The 17,295-nt window shown below is 40.4% G+C and overlaps 1 protein-coding gene across 1 annotated transcript; it reads left to right on the top strand.

Moving 5' to 3' along the window:
* The first annotated feature begins 13,382 nt into the window (after positions 1–13,382).
* On the top strand, positions 13,383–16,903 carry LOC137747622 (beta-hexosaminidase 2). Its single transcript, XM_068487763.1, has 2 exons — positions 13,383–14,424; positions 15,870–16,903. Exons 1-2 carry the CDS (start codon positions 13,422–13,424, stop codon positions 16,820–16,822), a joined length of 1,956 nt encoding a protein of 651 aa, XP_068343864.1. The 5' UTR covers positions 13,383–13,421; the 3' UTR covers positions 16,823–16,903.
* The last annotated feature ends 392 nt before the right edge of the window (positions 16,904–17,295 follow it).

Here is a 17,295-nt window from a genome sequence, read left to right as displayed (position 1 = left end):
ACCCTAAACCCTAAACCCCCTAAACCCTAAACCCTAAACCCTAAACCCTAAACCCTAAACCCTAAACCCTAAACCCTAAACCCTAAACCCTAAACCCTAAACCCTAAACCCTAAACCCTAAACCCTAAACCCTAAACCCTAAACCCTAAACCCTAAACCCTAAACCCTAAACCCTAAACCCTAAACCCTAAACCCTAAACCCTAAACCCTAAACCCTAAACCCTAAACCCTAAACCCTAAACCCTAAACCCTAAACCCTAAACCCTAAACCCTAAACCCTAAACCCTAAACCCTAAACCCTAAACCCTAAACCCTAAACCCTAAACCCTAAACCCTAAACCCTAAACCCTAAACCCTAAACCCTAAACCCTAAACCCTAAACCCTAAACCCTAAACCCTAAACCCTAAACCCTAAACCCTAACCCTAAACCCTAAACCCTAAACCCTAAACCCTAAACCCTAAACCCTAAACCCTAAACCCTAAACCCTAAACCCTAAACCCTAAACCCTAAACCCTAAACCCTAAACCCTAAACCCTAAACCCTAAACCCTAAACCCTAAACCCTAAACCCTAAACCCTAAACCCTAAACCCTAAACCCTAAACCCTAAACCCTAAACCCTAAACCCTAAACCCTAAACCCTAAACCCTAAACCCTAAACCCTAAACCCTAAACCCTAAACCCTAAACCCTAAACCCTAAACCCTAAACCCTAAACCCTAAACCCTAAACCCTAAACCCTAAACCCTAAACCCTAAACCCTAAACCCTAAACCCTAAACCCTAAACCCTAAACCCTAAACCCTAAACCCTAAACCCTAAACCCTAAACCCTAAACCCTAAACCCTAAACCCTAAACCCTAAACCCTAAACCCTAAACCCTAAACCCTAAACCCTAAACCCTAAACCCTAAACCCTAAACCCTAAACCCTAAACCCTAAACCCTAAACCCTAAACCCTAAACCCTAAACCCTAAACCCTAAACCCTAAACCCTAAACCCTAAACCCTAAACCCTAAACCCTAAACCCTAAACCCTAAACCCTAAACCCTAAACCCTAAACCCTAAACCCTAAACCCTAAACCCTAAACCCTAAACCCTAAACCCTAAACCCTAAACCCTAAACCCTAAACCCTAAACCCTAAACCCTAAACCCTAAACCCTAAACCCTAAACCCTAAACCCTAAACCCTAAACCCTAAACCCTAAACCCTAAACCCTAAACCCTAAACCCTAAACCCTAAACCCTAAACCCTAAACCCTAAACCCTAAACCCTAAACCCTAAACCCTAAACCCTAAACCCTAAACCCTAAACCCTAAACCCTAAACCCTAAACCCTAAACCCTAAACCCTAAACCCTAAACCCTAAACCCTAAACCCTAAACCCTAAACCCTAAACCCTAAACCCTAAACCCTAAACCCTAAACCCTAAACCCTAAACCCTAAACCCTAAACCCTAAACCCTAAACCCTAAACCCTAAACCCTAAACCCTAAACCCTAAACCCTAAACCCTAAACCCTAAACCCTAAACCCTAAACCCTAAACCCTAAACCCTAAACCCTAAACCCTAAACCCTAAACCCTAAACCCTAAACCCTAAACCCTAAACCCTAAACCCTAAACCCTAAACCCTAAACCCTAAACCCTAAACCCTAAACCCTAAACCCTAAACCCTAAACCCTAAACCCTAAACCCTAAACCCTAAACCCTAAACCCTAAACCCTAAACCCTAAACCCTAAACCCTAAACCCTAAACCCTAAACCCTAAACCCTAAACCCTAAACCCTAAACCCTAAACCCTAAACCCTAAACCCTAAACCCTAAACCCTAAACCCTAAACCCTAAACCCTAAACCCTAAACCCTAAACCCTAAACCCTAAACCCTAAACCCTAAACCCTAAACCCTAAACCCTAAACCCTAAACCCTAAACCCTAAACCCTAAACCCTAAACCCTAAACCCTAAACCCTAAACCCTAAACCCTAAACCCTAAACCCTAAACCCTAAACCCTAAACCCTAAACCCTAAACCCTAAACCCTAAACCCTAAACCCTAAACCCTAAACCCTAAACCCTAAACCCTAAACCCTAAACCCTAAACCCTAAACCCTAAACCCTAAACCCTAAACCCTAAACCCTAAACCCTAAACCCTAAACCCTAAACCCTAAACCCTAAACCCTAAACCCTAAACCCTAAACCCTAAACCCTAAACCCTAAACCCTAAACCCTAAACCCTAAACCCTAAACCCTAAACCCTAAACCCTAAACCCTAAACCCTAAACCCTAAACCCTAAACCCTAAACCCTAAACCCTAAACCCTAAACCCTAAACCCTAAACCCTAAACCCTAAACCCTAAACCCTAAACCCTAAACCCTAAACCCTAAACCCTAAACCCTAAACCCTAAACCCTAAACCCTAAACCCTAAACCCTAAACCCTAAACCCTAAACCCTAAACCCTAAACCCTAAACCCTAAACCCTAAACCCTAAACCCTAAACCCTAAACCCTAAACCCTAAACCCTAAACCCTAAACCCTAAACCCTAAACCCTAAACCCTAAACCCTAAACCCTAAACCCTAAACCCTAAACCCTAAACCCTAAACCCTAAACCCTAAACCCTAAACCCTAAACCCTAAACCCTAAACCCTAAACCCTAAACCCTAAACCCTAAACCCTAAACCCTAAACCCTAAACCCTAAACCCTAAACCCTAAACCCTAAACCCTAAACCCTAAACCCTAAACCCTAAACCCTAAACCCTAAACCCTAAACCCTAAACCCTAAACCCTAAACCCTAAACCCTAAACCCTAAACCCTAAACCCTAAACCCTAAACCCTAAACCCTAAACCCTAAACCCTAAACCCTAAACCCTAAACCCTAAACCCTAAACCCTAAACCCTAAACCCTAAACCCTAAACCCTAAACCCTAAACCCTAAACCCTAAACCCTAAACCCTAAACCCTAAACCCTAAACCCTAAACCCTAAACCCTAAACCCTAAACCCTAAACCCTAAACCCTAAACCCTAAACCCTAAACCCTAAACCCTAAACCCTAAACCCTAAACCCTAAACCCTAAACCCTAAACCCTAAACCCTAAACCCTAAACCCTAAACCCTAAACCCTAAACCCTAAACCCTAAACCCTCAACCCTCAACCCTAAACCCTCAACCCTAAACCCTAAACCCTAAAACCCTCAACCCTCAACCCTCAACCCTCAAACCCTCAACCCTCAACCCTCAACCCTAAACCCTAAACCCTAAACCCTAAACCCTAAACCCTAAACCCTAAACCCTAAAACCCTCAACCCTCAACCCTCAACCCTCAAACCCTCAACCCTCAAACCCTCAACCCTCAACCCTCAACCCTCAACCCTCAAACCCTCAACCCTCAAACCCTCAACCCTCAAACCCTCAACCCTAAACCCTCAAACCCTAAACCCTCAAACCCTAAACCCTAAACCCTAAACCCTAAACCCTAAACCCTAAACCCTCAACCCTCAAACCCTCAACCCTCAAACCCTCAAACCCTCAAACCCTCAAACCCTCAAACCCTCAACCCTCAAACCCTCAACCCTCAAACCCTCAACCCTAAACCCTCAAACCCTAAACCCTCAACCCTAAACCCTCAACCCTAAACCCTAAACCCTAAACCCTAAACCCTAAACCCTAAACCCTAAAACCCTAAACCTTAAAACCCTAAACCCTAAACCCTAAACCATAAACCCTAAACCCTAAACCCTAAAACCCTCAACCCTCAAACCCTCAACCCTCAAACCCGCAAACCCGCAAACCCTCAACCCTAAACCCTCAACCCTAAAACCCTCAACCCTAAACCCTAAACCCTAAACCCTGAACCCTGACCCCCTAAACCCTTTTAGTTTTTGAAACATAACTCGTAGACCCACAAATTAGGATGATGTTCTCATTTCCCGTATTCTTTCCAAAATCTCTACTCCTGCCTTTTTTCTGTCAATTCAACAGTCTAAAAGTTTTGTATTCTTTTTATTTTTGGAGGAGATTATCTTTAAGTGATTACTATGAGATGTACAGTTGGATTTTTGGAACATAACTCGTAGACCCATAAAAAGGATGATGTTGTCATTACCCATATTCATTCGATAATCTGTATTTTGGACTCTTTTCTTTCAAGTCCACAATCTAATAGTTTTGTTTTCTTTTTGTCTTTGGCAGTGATGATCTTTAAGGGATGACTTATGAGATGTACAGTTGGAGTTTCAAAAAATAACTCCTCAGCCTATAAAGTGGGATGATGTTCTCATTACCCATGTTCATTCGAAAATCAGTATTTCGGGCTATTTTCCTTCAATTCCACAGTCTAAAAGTTTCGTATTCTTTTTGTATTTGACAATGATGATCTTTAAGGGATGACCTATGAGATGTACAGTTGGATTTTTGAAACATAACTCGTAGACCCATAAAAATGATGATGTTCTTATTACCCGTATTCATTCGAACATCTATATTTTTGGCTCTTTTCTTTGAATTCAACAGTCTAAAAGTTTCATATTCTCTTTATTTTTTGCAGAGATGATCTTTAAGGGATGACCTATGAGATGTAAAGTTGGATTTTCGAAACGTAACTCGTAGACACATAAGGTGGGTTGATGTTCTCATTACCCGTTTTCATTCGAAAATCTGTATTTCAAGCTCTTTTCTTTCAATTCAGTAGTCTAAAAGTTTCGTATTCTTTTTATTTTTGGCAAAGCTAATCTTTAAGGGATAACCTATGTGATTTATAGTTGGATTTTTGAAACCCCGACCTGGGATGTCCACTAGGACTCCAAATCGAGCTGTGTTAGCTTTGTCACCGGTTGTGTAATAAGTGTACTTTAACTAGTTGACTACTCTTATGTAGTGGTACTGTCTATTATGCTCTAAATAATTGTCGTGGGTTCTTCCCACGACTGTGCACTCTTTCTCTATTTAGTTAAATTAGTTCTAGTTTAGTTTTAATTTATTCACTTTTTTACATCAGTTATCCTCATGGTTACGTCACCTCCCACTGATGGCCAGCATGCTTCGACCTCCGGCGGTCGGGGTGTGTCAAATAACTCGTAGACCCTTAAAGTGGGATGATGTTCTCATTACCCATATTCATTTGAAATTTTGTATTTCGGGCTCTTTTCTTTCAATTCAACAGTCCAAAAGTTTCGTATTCATTTTATTTTTGGGAGAGATGATCTTTAAGGGATGACCTATGAGATGTAAAGTTGAATTTTCGAAACATAACTTGTAGACCCATAAGGTGGGATGATGTTCTCATTACTCGTATTCATTCGAAAATCTGTATTTCGGGCTCTTTTCTTTCAATTCAACAGTCTAAAAGCTTCGTTTCTTTTTATTTTTGGCAGAGACGATCTTTATGGGATGACCTATGAGATTTATAGTTGGATTTTCGAAACATAACTCATAGACAAATAAGGTGGGATGATGTTCTCATTACCCGTATTCATTCGAAAATTTGTATTTCAGCCTCTTTTGTTTCAATTCAACAATCTAAAAGTTTTGTATTCTTTTAATTTTTGGCAGATATGATCTTTAAGGGATGACCTATGAGATGTGTATCTGGATTTAAGAGACATAACTCGTAGACCCACAAATTGGGATGATCTTTCGAAAATCTCTATTCTGGGTTCTTTTCTTTCAATTCAACAGTCTAAAAGTTTCGTATTCTTTTTATTTTTGGAGGAGATTATCTTTAAGTGATTACCTATGAGATGTACAATTGGATTTTTGAAACATAACTCATAGACCTATAACAAGACTGATGTTCTCATTACCCGTATTCATTCGAATATCTGTATTTTGGGCTCTTTTCTTTGAATTCAACTGTCTAAAAGTTTCGTATTCTTTTTATTTTTGGCAGAGATGATCTTTAAGGGATGAAATATGAGATATAAAGTTGGACTTTCGAAACATAACTCATAGACCCATAAGGTGGGATGATGTTCTCATTACCCGTATTCATTCGAAAATCTGTATTTCAAGCTCTTTTCTTTCACTTCAACTGTCTAAAGTTTCGTATTCTTTTTATTTTTGGTAGAGATGATCTTTAAGGGATGACTTATGTGTTGTACAGTTGGATTTTTGAAACATAACTCGTAGACCCTTAAGGTGGTATGATGTTCTCATTACCAATATTCATTTGAAAATCTATATTTCGGGCTCTTTTCTTTCAATTCCACATTCCAAAAGTTTCATATTCTTTTTTACTTTTGCCAGAGATAATCTTTAGTGGACGACCTATGAGATATACAGTTGGATTTTCGAAACATAACTTGTAGACCCATAAAGTGGGATAATGTTCTCATTACCCCGTATGAATTCAAAAATTTGTATTTCAGGCTCTTTTCTTTTAATTCAACTGTCTAAAAGTTTCGTATTCTTTTTATTTTTTGCAGAGATGATCTTTATGGGATGACCTATGAGATGTACATTTGGATTTTTGGAACATAACTCGTAGACCCATAAAGTAGGATGATGTTCTCATTACCCGTATTTATTCAAAAATCTGTATTTCAGGCTTTTTTCCTTCAATTCAATGGTCTAAAAGTTTCGTATTCTTTTTATTTTTAGCAGAGATGATCTTTAAGGGATGACCTATGATATGTACAGTTGGATTTTTGAAACTTAACTCGTAGACCCATAAAGTGGGATTGTGTTCTCATTACCCGTATTCATTCGAAAAACTGTATTTTGGGCTCTTTTCTTTCAATTCCATGGTCTAATAGTTTTGTATTCTTTTTATCTTTGGCAATGTTGATCTTTAAGGGATGACTTATGAGATGTGCAGTTGGATTTTCATAAAATGACTCCTCAACCCATAAAGTGGGATGACGTTCTCATTACCTGTATTCATTCGAAAATCAGTATTTCGGGCTATTTTCCTTCAATTCCATAGTCTAAAAGTTTCGTGTTCTTTTTATATTTGACAATGATTATCTTTAAAGGATGACCTATGAGATGCACGATTGGATTTTTGAAACATAACTCCTAGAGCCATAAAATGGGATGATGTTCTCGTTACCCATATTAATTCGAAAATCTGTATTTAGAGGGCTCTTTTGCTTCAGTTCAAGAGTCTAAAAGTTTCATAATCTTTTTATTTTTGGAAGAGATGATCTTTAACATATGACATATGAGATGTATAGTTGGATTTTCGAAACATAACTTGTAGACCCATAAAGTGGGATTATGTTCTCATTGCTCGTATTCAATCAAAAATCTGTATTTTGGGCTCTTTTCTTTCAATTCAAGGGTCTAAAAGTTTCGTATTCTTTTTATTTTTGGTTAAGATGATCTTTAAGGGATGACCAATGAGATGTATAGTTGGATTTTCGAAACATAACATGTAGACCCATAAAGTGGGATGATGTTCTCGTTACCCTTATTAATTCGAAAATCTGTATTTCGGATGCCTTTCTTTGAATTCAACAGTCTAAAAGTTTCGTATTCATTTTATTTTTGGCATAGATGATCTTTGATGGATGACCTATGAGATGTATGGTTGAATTTTGAAACATAACTCGTATACCCATAAAGTGGAATGATGTTCCGATTACCCATATTCATTCAAAAATTTGTTTTTCAGGCTATTTTCTTTCAATTCAACAGTCTAAAAGTTTCGTATTCTTTTTTATTTTTGGCAAAGATTATCTTTATAGGATGACCTATGAGGTGTATAGTTGGATTTTGAAACATAACTCGTAGACCGATAATGTGGGACGATGTTCTCATTACCTGAAATACAGACTTTCGAACGAATAAGGATAATGAGCCCATACACCCGACCAATTCCCACAGCCCTCCAGACGGTCCAGTATGGTCCCATACCAATTCAACTAGCCCATATCCATATTTTGATGCTAACGGTTAAACCAACAGTATTTTCACTCCACTTTTCATCAAAGGTGACAACGGTGCACGAAAACCAGGTGATCATGGTGCATGCAAAACAAGGTGATGACGTTGCACGTAAAACAAAATGATGACAGTACATACAAAACGAGGTGATGACTGTGCATTTAAAACGAGGTGACAATGACGCATGCAAAACGAGATGATGATGGTACACGTAAAACAAGACGACAACAACACACGCAAATGAGGTGATGATGACGACACAAAAAACGAAGTACTAATGGAACACAAAAAAGAGGTGGCATAGAAATTGAGGTGACAGTGACGGCAAGGGCACGCAAAACAAGGAGACAGTGGTTGCAGGGAACGTAAAACGAGGCATCGACGACACAGAAACTAAGGCGACGACTGCAGGGGCATGCAAAATGAGGTAGTGATGACATGCAAAAATAGGCAGTAAGGCATGAAAATTGAGGCGACAGCGGAGCATAAAAACTGAGGTAGTGACGACTGCAGGGGAACACAAACCCTGAAGTATACTCCTTACTAGCCTACCCACAAATAGACGCTTTGCTGGAAGGTCGCCTATTGTTTCCATCGGAGCGTGATCCTAACCGTGAGTACACACTTGCTTGTGGGCCTAAACAAGAATGAACGCTCATCTGCGCATTTAGGCCGGAGAAAGCATTTTTCCTAAGGCTCAGGAGGGAGTGCACACTGCCTGATTGCTTAACGTGTGGTTGGTGAAGTGGCTACCTACCAGGACACCGCTAGAGATAAATTTCATCGCTTGCCCTTGTCCTACTTCGGGACACCTTGTCTGGGGCACGCCGCATCTTGGTGTGATGTAAGAGTTGATTCACCTAGGTAGTCTACTGAGCAAAGACGCTTGTCAATTCAATGATCCTTCAGGACAGGTGTTCACCATTTGGAGTGGAATAGCTGGGATGGTAGGCGTCTGCTTGAGTAGTGGAAGTGCAATGAACTTTGGGTACAAAGCTTAAGCCAAGATAGGTCAGATCTGCAAAAAGGTGGGGTGAAAATACCCATGGTTCAATCATTGGCCTCGAAATTTGGATCCGGGCTGGTTGAATTGGTTTAGGACCAAGGTTCTAAAAAATGCTAGGAGCTAGTCGGGCGGTGGGTAAGCGCCTAGCGCTTAGGCGGCTAGGCAGGGCCTAGGCGAATTTATGTAAGTTTATTATATATCTTGTAAATAAGCACCTATTTACACTTAAAATAAAAATAAAAATAGAAAAACTATACTTGTATGGATAATAGAAGAAGGATAAAATGAAAAAATAGAAGTAGAAGAATACACAAAGTACATCCATCCAAGAAGTTCAATATTTAAAAAACAGTAAGCATATAATCATAATGATGAGTACATAATAGACTAAATTCTTCTTGTTCATGATCTTTGCATTGGATTGGACAAAGATTAATTTATTTAACGTTGTTGTATCTAGTTTATTTCTTTTTTTTTGTATGCATCCCCTCAAAAGTTCTCCGATTCATTTCACAATTGGATGAACTTGTAGTCAATCCATCCTTTGCAAATTAGGTACACCATTTCCATATGTATACCACCTTGAAACTAAAAAAAATAAAAAAGCACATAATTAAATAAATATATATATATATATATATGTATGTATGTGTGTGTGTGTGTGTGTGTGTGTGTGATTCTATCAAGTAAAAAAATAATAAAACATAATGTATGTATATATTCCAAGCTGTTTGAAATGATAAAAACCCCCACGCAGTGGGTGGTTTATTAAAGATTAAAAACCAAATAATATCCCTATGTTTCTGAGCCCTCCACCCCACCTCTAACACGCCGCCCAATATTTCCAAATCCCATATCATTATCACACTTTGACCCATTGGAAAGCAGAACACTCTTCCCATCTAAGTTTTTCCGTTTCTTCTTCTTCCTTCAGTCATCAGAACGTCAAACGGGTCAAAGTGTAGATCTGAGATCTCAAATCCAGATTGCGCTGCCATGCATTGATACCTTAAAAGTTAAATGTTTCTCTCTTTTTGCATTCTCTCTTTCTTCTTCTACTCACAAACAGTGAGCTGCAGAATTTCAATCGAGGCTCTACTTTGAGATTGGGCGTTGCAGATCGAGCCGCTTAAAACCGCCCAGGTTGCCTAACTAGTGCCTCGGCGACTGCTTAAATCTTCCCCGCCTTACATGACTGTTTTGGCCTAAATCGAGTCGGGGACCCTCCGCCGAGCCTCTAGGCGATAGCTAGACCGTTTTTTAGAACACTGTCTAGGGCCCTGTTGGACTATCTAGAGGCCTACAAGAGCAAGTCGGGCACATGGGTGCTGAGCCGCCTCGGTTTGTCCTACTTGGCCTTGATCTGGAGTTGCGTTGGGTTGCAGCTTGCATCGCGGTTGGCACGGCTTAGGTTGCCTCAGTCTAGGCAACTCGCATTTAAGTGAAGGAGGTAGGGGCCAAGGGCAGATGTTGAGGGCAAGCAGCTGCCTGCGCCGCAGACTTCTTTCCTTAAGGTTTCCTCACCATGAGTGAGGCTGCCTCATAGGCCACTACAGCGGCGGCTGCCGCTGTACCTTGTGAAGGCAAAGGAATGGTCCTTTGCTATGGTAAGCCTCGAGGAACGATGACGTGGAGCCACATCACAGTCTCTATCGGTTGGTCCATGTCCTTCAACGTAAGGGTCCCATTGGTTGTAGTTTTTGAATTTCCTTCCATCATAGGGTTTAGGGCGAGGAAACCCTAAGACAAGAGGCCTTAGGGTAGTATTTTAGGTGAGAATATTCAAGATATTTGTGTAAATAAATATCTTGGAGTAATTAGGTAAATATCCTAAATAAATTGAATTAGGATTACTTACTTGAAAGAAGTGCTCTCAGATTATGAATGTATTTATGATATGAATAAGGAATTATTCTATCATAAATACCTTTGACTTTTCCTACAAGCAGGGGTGCCTTGAGCAATCGTTGATCTTTGCCTGCTCTATCTCAACTGCGTATGGTGAATGAGAATGCTCATTTAACAAGGGCAATCTTGTCCTTCTTGGGAAATAGTCCACATTTCAGCTCCATAAGTTTTAGGATTATTTTTTGCTCCACAACTATCATTTGAGAGTGGTGAGTAAGAATATTCCCGACTTGCATTGGCCAAGACACCAGTCTTGGTAAACTTATTCCACCTACTTTCCTAGGTCATTGATGACTCTTGTTGCAGATTTTCATTATGTTCAGTAGGTTCTGTTGGACATTTCAATTACACCGTGTAGCTGTGTAAGCATGAATCGAATGGATGGCCTTTTTAGTGAATCACCATCCGTTCGGGCTTTTCTTTATATTTCTTCTTTTTTTCTTTTTTGATTTTCTTTTCCTTTTTTTATTTAATGCTTATGTGGCAAATCCTTACTGGCCTGGTGCCTTACATGCTGAAATAGGTCGAGGGTACCTCCTAAATTTATTTCCCCTAAATGAAAGTAACAATGTCCCAAAAGGGAAGTAACCACTAAGAAACATTGACAATTTGATTTTTCGGGAATCTTATCTTCCAGCGAACGGAAAACAAGAAATTAATATAAACAGAAAACAAAAAGGTTGTACAGCAGAAATTTCATTTAAAGAAGAAAAAAAAAAAACTAATCTTGTAAATCAGTAAGGGAAGAAAAACAAAATATGCAAATTAGCCAGTGCTGCCAGATACATCTCCAGAAATTGCACTTCCATATGAAGTTGATCCAGTCAGTGAAGTGGTACCGCGAGCCTTCTGGATCTGCCGTATCCTGAAAGTATCTCTTGGGAGTGGGTGACTCTGGACCGTCGTTAGGTTGAGACTTAGAAGAATGATTTGTAAGACATCTTAGTAGTGGTTGACCTTTTGGTTATGGTGGTTGGTTGAGGTTTCTAAGGCAGAAGATGATTTGGTGAAAGGTGAAAGCTTAAAACTCAAGTCTATGGCTTGTTGGAAAGCTTGCAACAGTCAAGAAGGGTTTCCTGCAGCAGGGAAATGGATTTCCTGTAGCAAGCAGAATATGTTATTCTCTAAGCATGAGGTTGAAATGGCGTGTTGAGGAAGATTTGGTACTAGTAAGTTTGCAGCTCCCCCTTCCTCCCCTTTTACTCTAATCTTGGATTCCAATTTATAATGGGTGATGGTTATCCCTATTTCCTATTGAATTGAAAGATGTGCTAGAAACAACATGTTTACAACATGTAAAACAAAGAATCGGAGCTACCTTATGTCCAACGAACAAAATAAAGCACTGGAATAGCTTCTAACATGTAAAAGGGTGTGCCAAAAACTACTTGTTTCCAGTGGGTAAATGAATGGATTGGAAACTTCTTACGTTCTATGAATTAATAGGGTTTAGGGTGAGACGAGTTGCAGCATGAATAGGTTCACGGGAAACATTATCTTGGCGCAAGTATATTATCGAAGAGTTTCCATGGGCCTTGTGGACCTCCGTAACCTTCCAACCTCAACCACTATAGCAACCCCTCGTGAGATAACATGCCTTGGGTCATGTGAGCTTGATAGGTGTCGGGTTTAAACGAATGTGTTTAGCATGGCGTGATATATTTCCTTGTTTGGCATGGCATGAAATTAATTGAAACTTGTGTAAAACCTTGCTTAAGTATTAACTTCTCTGATAATTTTGTATAATATAATCGAGATTCATATAAGGTAATAAGATCATACAGAGTAATGGACATTTAACGTGCATAGGGCCTTCACGTGCAATTTTTGGACCCAACAGGAACCAAAAAGAGTCTTCAAGGGTAATCATCTCATACTCTACTCTTTAACTTCGTTTGGAATAAATTTGGTTCTTCAACCCTTAGGCCTTCAAGATTTTGAGAAAATTATTTAGTTTTGAATGTATGCATACCTAGCCTTCACTTCTAATTGTCTTTAACCATGATTTATTCAATGAATCCTCTAGTTTTAATAGAAATTTTCCTTCACAGGGACGTTTATTTATTTTATATACGGAACCTTTGATCTGACATCTTAGACAACCTCACTACCATCCTTAAAACCGTGTTTTGCTATCCTTCCCTTGAGAAATTTGTGTGTCTAGTCTTATGTTTGCAGATGGTCATGTTTTTTAATTTTATTCCAATGACATGTCAAATAGAAATAAGTGGTCCTAGTCATGCCACATTAGTCAACTTAACAAATTTTTTGACAAATTTGACGGAATGTGTGAAAGTGATACAAAAATTGAGTTTCAGATGGCAAAGTGGCACAATTTTAGTTTGAAGGGCTAAGCAAAGATATTATTTTATTTATTGGGTAACAAAGCTAAGCAATGAGCAGGCGATCAACATTGTTTCTGATGTGCGATTAAAAATAGGTAGGAAAGAAAAGGTATTGGTTGAGAGTCGTCCGTGGAATACTATATACCACCGGCGGCAAGTTGACTTGAAGCAGATTGGATTTAGAATATAATTTTGTACTTTTGTTTTGTCTAATAATTGGGGTTGGGGAGGGCCTGCCGGTAGAAACATTTCTAATAGCAAATAGCATATGATACAACATAATGTTAAACGGGAAACGCCAAATCATTACCCAACACAATAAATTAGCAAACAAAGACAGGAATGGACGAGCCGGCATAAAAGAGCACTCGGGGTCGGTCGGGTCGGGTCTCCCTCCAAGTCCTAGCTGGGCTCCTTACAAGTATTTAAGACAAAGCAATCAGGTCTCCCTCCTCAAATTTCTCGCCTCCTACAGTACCAGTACCAGTACCACCATGCAGATTCTCATCGTCATCCTGTTGATGGGCTTGCTCCTGGCCTCTGCGGCGCCATTCTCGTCCTCCCAATCTGATTCCGGAGTCAATGTGTGGCCAAAGCCGAGAAACTTTTCTTGGCCTCAGCCGCAGGCCCACCTCCTCTCCCCTAACTTCGCCATCACTTCTCCTGCCAACCACAAATACCTGTCATCCGCCGTCAAACGCTACCACCAGCTTCTTCTAAGCGAGCATCACCGCCCCCTCGTAAACCCCTCCTCCTCCGTCCGCATCAACACCTCCGCCCCACCCTTGCTCACCCTCTCCCTCACCGTTGCTGACCTCGCCGCCCCACTTCACCATGGCGTCGACGAGTCCTACACACTCACCATCCCCATCACCGGTGGAGCCGCCAATCTGTGGGCCCAGACGGCGTGGGGCGCCATGAGGGGTCTGGAGACGTTATCTCAGCTGGTGTGGGGCGATCCGTCGCTTGTGGCGGTGGGAGTCTACGTTTGGGACTCCCCGCTGTTTGGGCACAGAGGGGTGATGCTGGACACCTCCAGGAACTTCTACGGAGTGGAGGACATACTGAGGACCATCGAGGCCATGAGCGCCAACAAGCTCAATGTGTTCCACTGGCACATCACCGACTCCCATTCTTTCCCACTGCTGCTGCCTTCCGAGCCTGACTTGGCCTCCAAGGGGTCTTATGGCTCCGCTATGCAATACTCTCCCGCTGATGTCACCAAGATTGTCGAGTTCGGCTTGGAGCATGCCGTCAGGGTTGTCCCCGAAATCGATGCACCTGGTCAGTCACCCTACTCACTCGCTTACTTACCAATAGCTATTAGGTAGCTAGCTGTTTGATAAAATGCCACAGAGAGGCGCTTGATAGCATTTATAAAGCATTACTCTTATCTTTAAAAAGCAATTTGGCCGTTGTTTGAGTTAAAAACTCTCAAGTAACGTACGGATTCATTAAAGAAATTGTGTCTGTCAAGTTGGGACTTGTTATGACTGTTAGAAAACGTACAAATGCAACCTTAATTCTGGCTTTATTTGGAATGCGAGAGTTCAAATTTAGAAATTTCAGGTTATGTTGGTAAATTATTTTGATATGCTAGTAATTGCACATAATAAAACCTTGTATTCTGCTTTTTCTAAAGGGATTTCAAATGACATGCTGCTAGCCTGCACTCTCTCCTGTTTTGGTTAGCAGCAAGAAACCCAAAAGACATCAGCCTAGTTTATTCCTGACTTTGTTAGCAGCCACATGCTGATAAAGTTTGAAAGAACCTAAAGGATATCAGCCTATTTTGTTCCTGTTTTCAATCTCATCTCTCTCATTTACATGGCTGGCTTGTTCTCCTTCCTAATCTACATAACCTTCCACATTCTTCTGGGTTTAGGGTAAGAATCAAAATATGAAGAAAGAAACTAAGAGTTGCCGTTGTGAATAATTTGAGGAATCTAAAAGCCAGAGAAGATATAAGAATATAACAGTGAAGGGCATGTACTTTGGCCATTATTTCAGAGGCATATAGTGGGGGCTTAATGTCGTAGTTAAGAGCAGTTGCCCTTCATATCTGAGGTCCTGTGTTCTAATCTTCCCCATCCCAATATTTGTTTGATAAAAAAGAAATTACATCGGTAAAGAAACACACCTTGTTCTTCCATGATACAAAATCACAAGACGAGATGTACAGAACAGAAAATGAATATTGGAACTAGAATGCTTTTAGGTTTTGATCTAGAAAAATGGAAAGAAAAAAAAAGAAAAACAAATTGTGGGCGTGAGATCCACAAAATATTTTGGTTGTTAACTTTCTAATACAAACAGAAATTTCAAGAAACCAAATCCACTTTCAGGTAAATTTAGTTGCCGACATGTTATGGGTTCACATGGAGAGGTATTTGGATGATGAGAATTACAAAAGTGTGGTGAAATTTTGCTTTTTGTATTTGTCGAAAATTATAACGAGGACTTAATTAGAAAGGAGCATATGTGGTGGAGAGGTGCGGATGGAAAGTTGCTTGGGCTAGCAATGAGGATGGGGGAGTGTCAGCCACAGTTGCTTGTTTCACTGCAGTCTGCAGCTGGAAATACTCTTTACTCTATCTCATTACATGCTTGCTGCATGCTAGATGACCCTAGCACCTTATTCGTTTTCATAATACATTCTTATTCCTAATCTGAATCATGGTAGGGTAATCAAACATTTTTTTCATTCTTTTTTTTTTTAATGTGTGCAGGCCATACGGGATCATGGGCTGAAGCCTACCCCGAAATCGTGACATGTGCAAATATGTTCTGGTGGCCAGATGGAGTCGATTGGGCTGACCGGCTTGCATCTGAACCCGGAACAGGTCATTTGAATCCATTGAACCCCAAGACCTATCAAGTCCTTAAAAATGTCATCCATGATGTGTCAACGCTATTTCCTGAACCTTTTTTCCATGCTGGAGCTGATGAGATCATACCTGGCTGTTGGAAAGCTGATCCAACCATTCAATCATTCCTGTCCAAGGGTGGAACGCTCAGTGAGCTTCTTGACCTTTTTGTCAACTCCACTTTCCCTTACATTGTATCTCTTAATAGGACGGTGGTTTATTGGGAAGACGTTTTGCTGGATGATAATGTCAAGGTGCAAGCAACTACTCTTCCCCCAGAGCATACCATCTTACAAACATGGAACAATGGCCACAACAATACTAAACGAATTGTGTCTTCTGGATACCGCGTTATTGTGTCATCCTCAGAATTCTATTACTTGGATTGTGGTCATGGTGACTTTCTTGGGAACGACAGCCTGTATGATCAACAAACAGGCAGTGACACTGGAAATGGGGGTTCCTGGTGTGGACCTTTCAAAACATGGCAGACCATATATAACTACGATATAACATACGGTTTGACTGAGGACGAGGCCAAATTGGTGCTAGGTGGAGAGGTGGCGTTGTGGTCTGAGCAAGCTGACCCAACTGTTTTGGACGCACGAATTTGGCCGCGCACTTCAGCATTGGCAGAGTCATTATGGTCAGGGAACAGGGACGCAATGGGTATGAAGAGGTATGCAGAGGCAACTGATCGGTTAAATGAATGGAGGAGCAGAATTGTGGCTAGAGGTGTTAGGGCTGAACCCATTCAACCACTTTGGTGTATTCGGAACCCAGGGATGTGCAACACGGTTAATTCATTTGGTTAAAATGGTCTTAATTTATGTATTAATAACATTTGAATCTATTTTTTGGGGAAGTGAATATAAAGTGACTCATCCGAAACCACACTTTCTCTGTAACAACCGGTTGTTAAAACCTCCAAAATATGTATGAAAACAAGCTTAAGCTGTTATGCAAACTCCATCTCTGAAACAAGGTCCATAACCCACTATTAATTATTTTCTAGCGACAATATGTTCTTGTTATTTTTACTGCTTTTCACGAGAATTTATTATTTTTATATTTATCTTTGTACGCGTCTTTGACATACATACGGTTGAATATTCAAAGCGTGAGAAGAAAAATATTACTGTTGAGAAATATCGATTTAAATTACTAGATTTTAAACCAGTGAATATTCATATCATTACCAATGTAATGTGCCGTCACCAAACTCTCAACACCGCCGCCACCATCACCCCGACCGACCATCCACCACAATTACATTACCACAACTCCG

Source organism: Pyrus communis, chromosome 10, assembly GCF_963583255.1.
Source record: "Pyrus communis chromosome 10, drPyrComm1.1, whole genome shotgun sequence".
Taxonomy (NCBI): domain Eukaryota; kingdom Viridiplantae; phylum Streptophyta; class Magnoliopsida; order Rosales; family Rosaceae; genus Pyrus; species Pyrus communis.
Note: the sequence above shows the minus strand (reverse complement) of the source record. Positions and strands in the feature narration are given on the sequence as shown.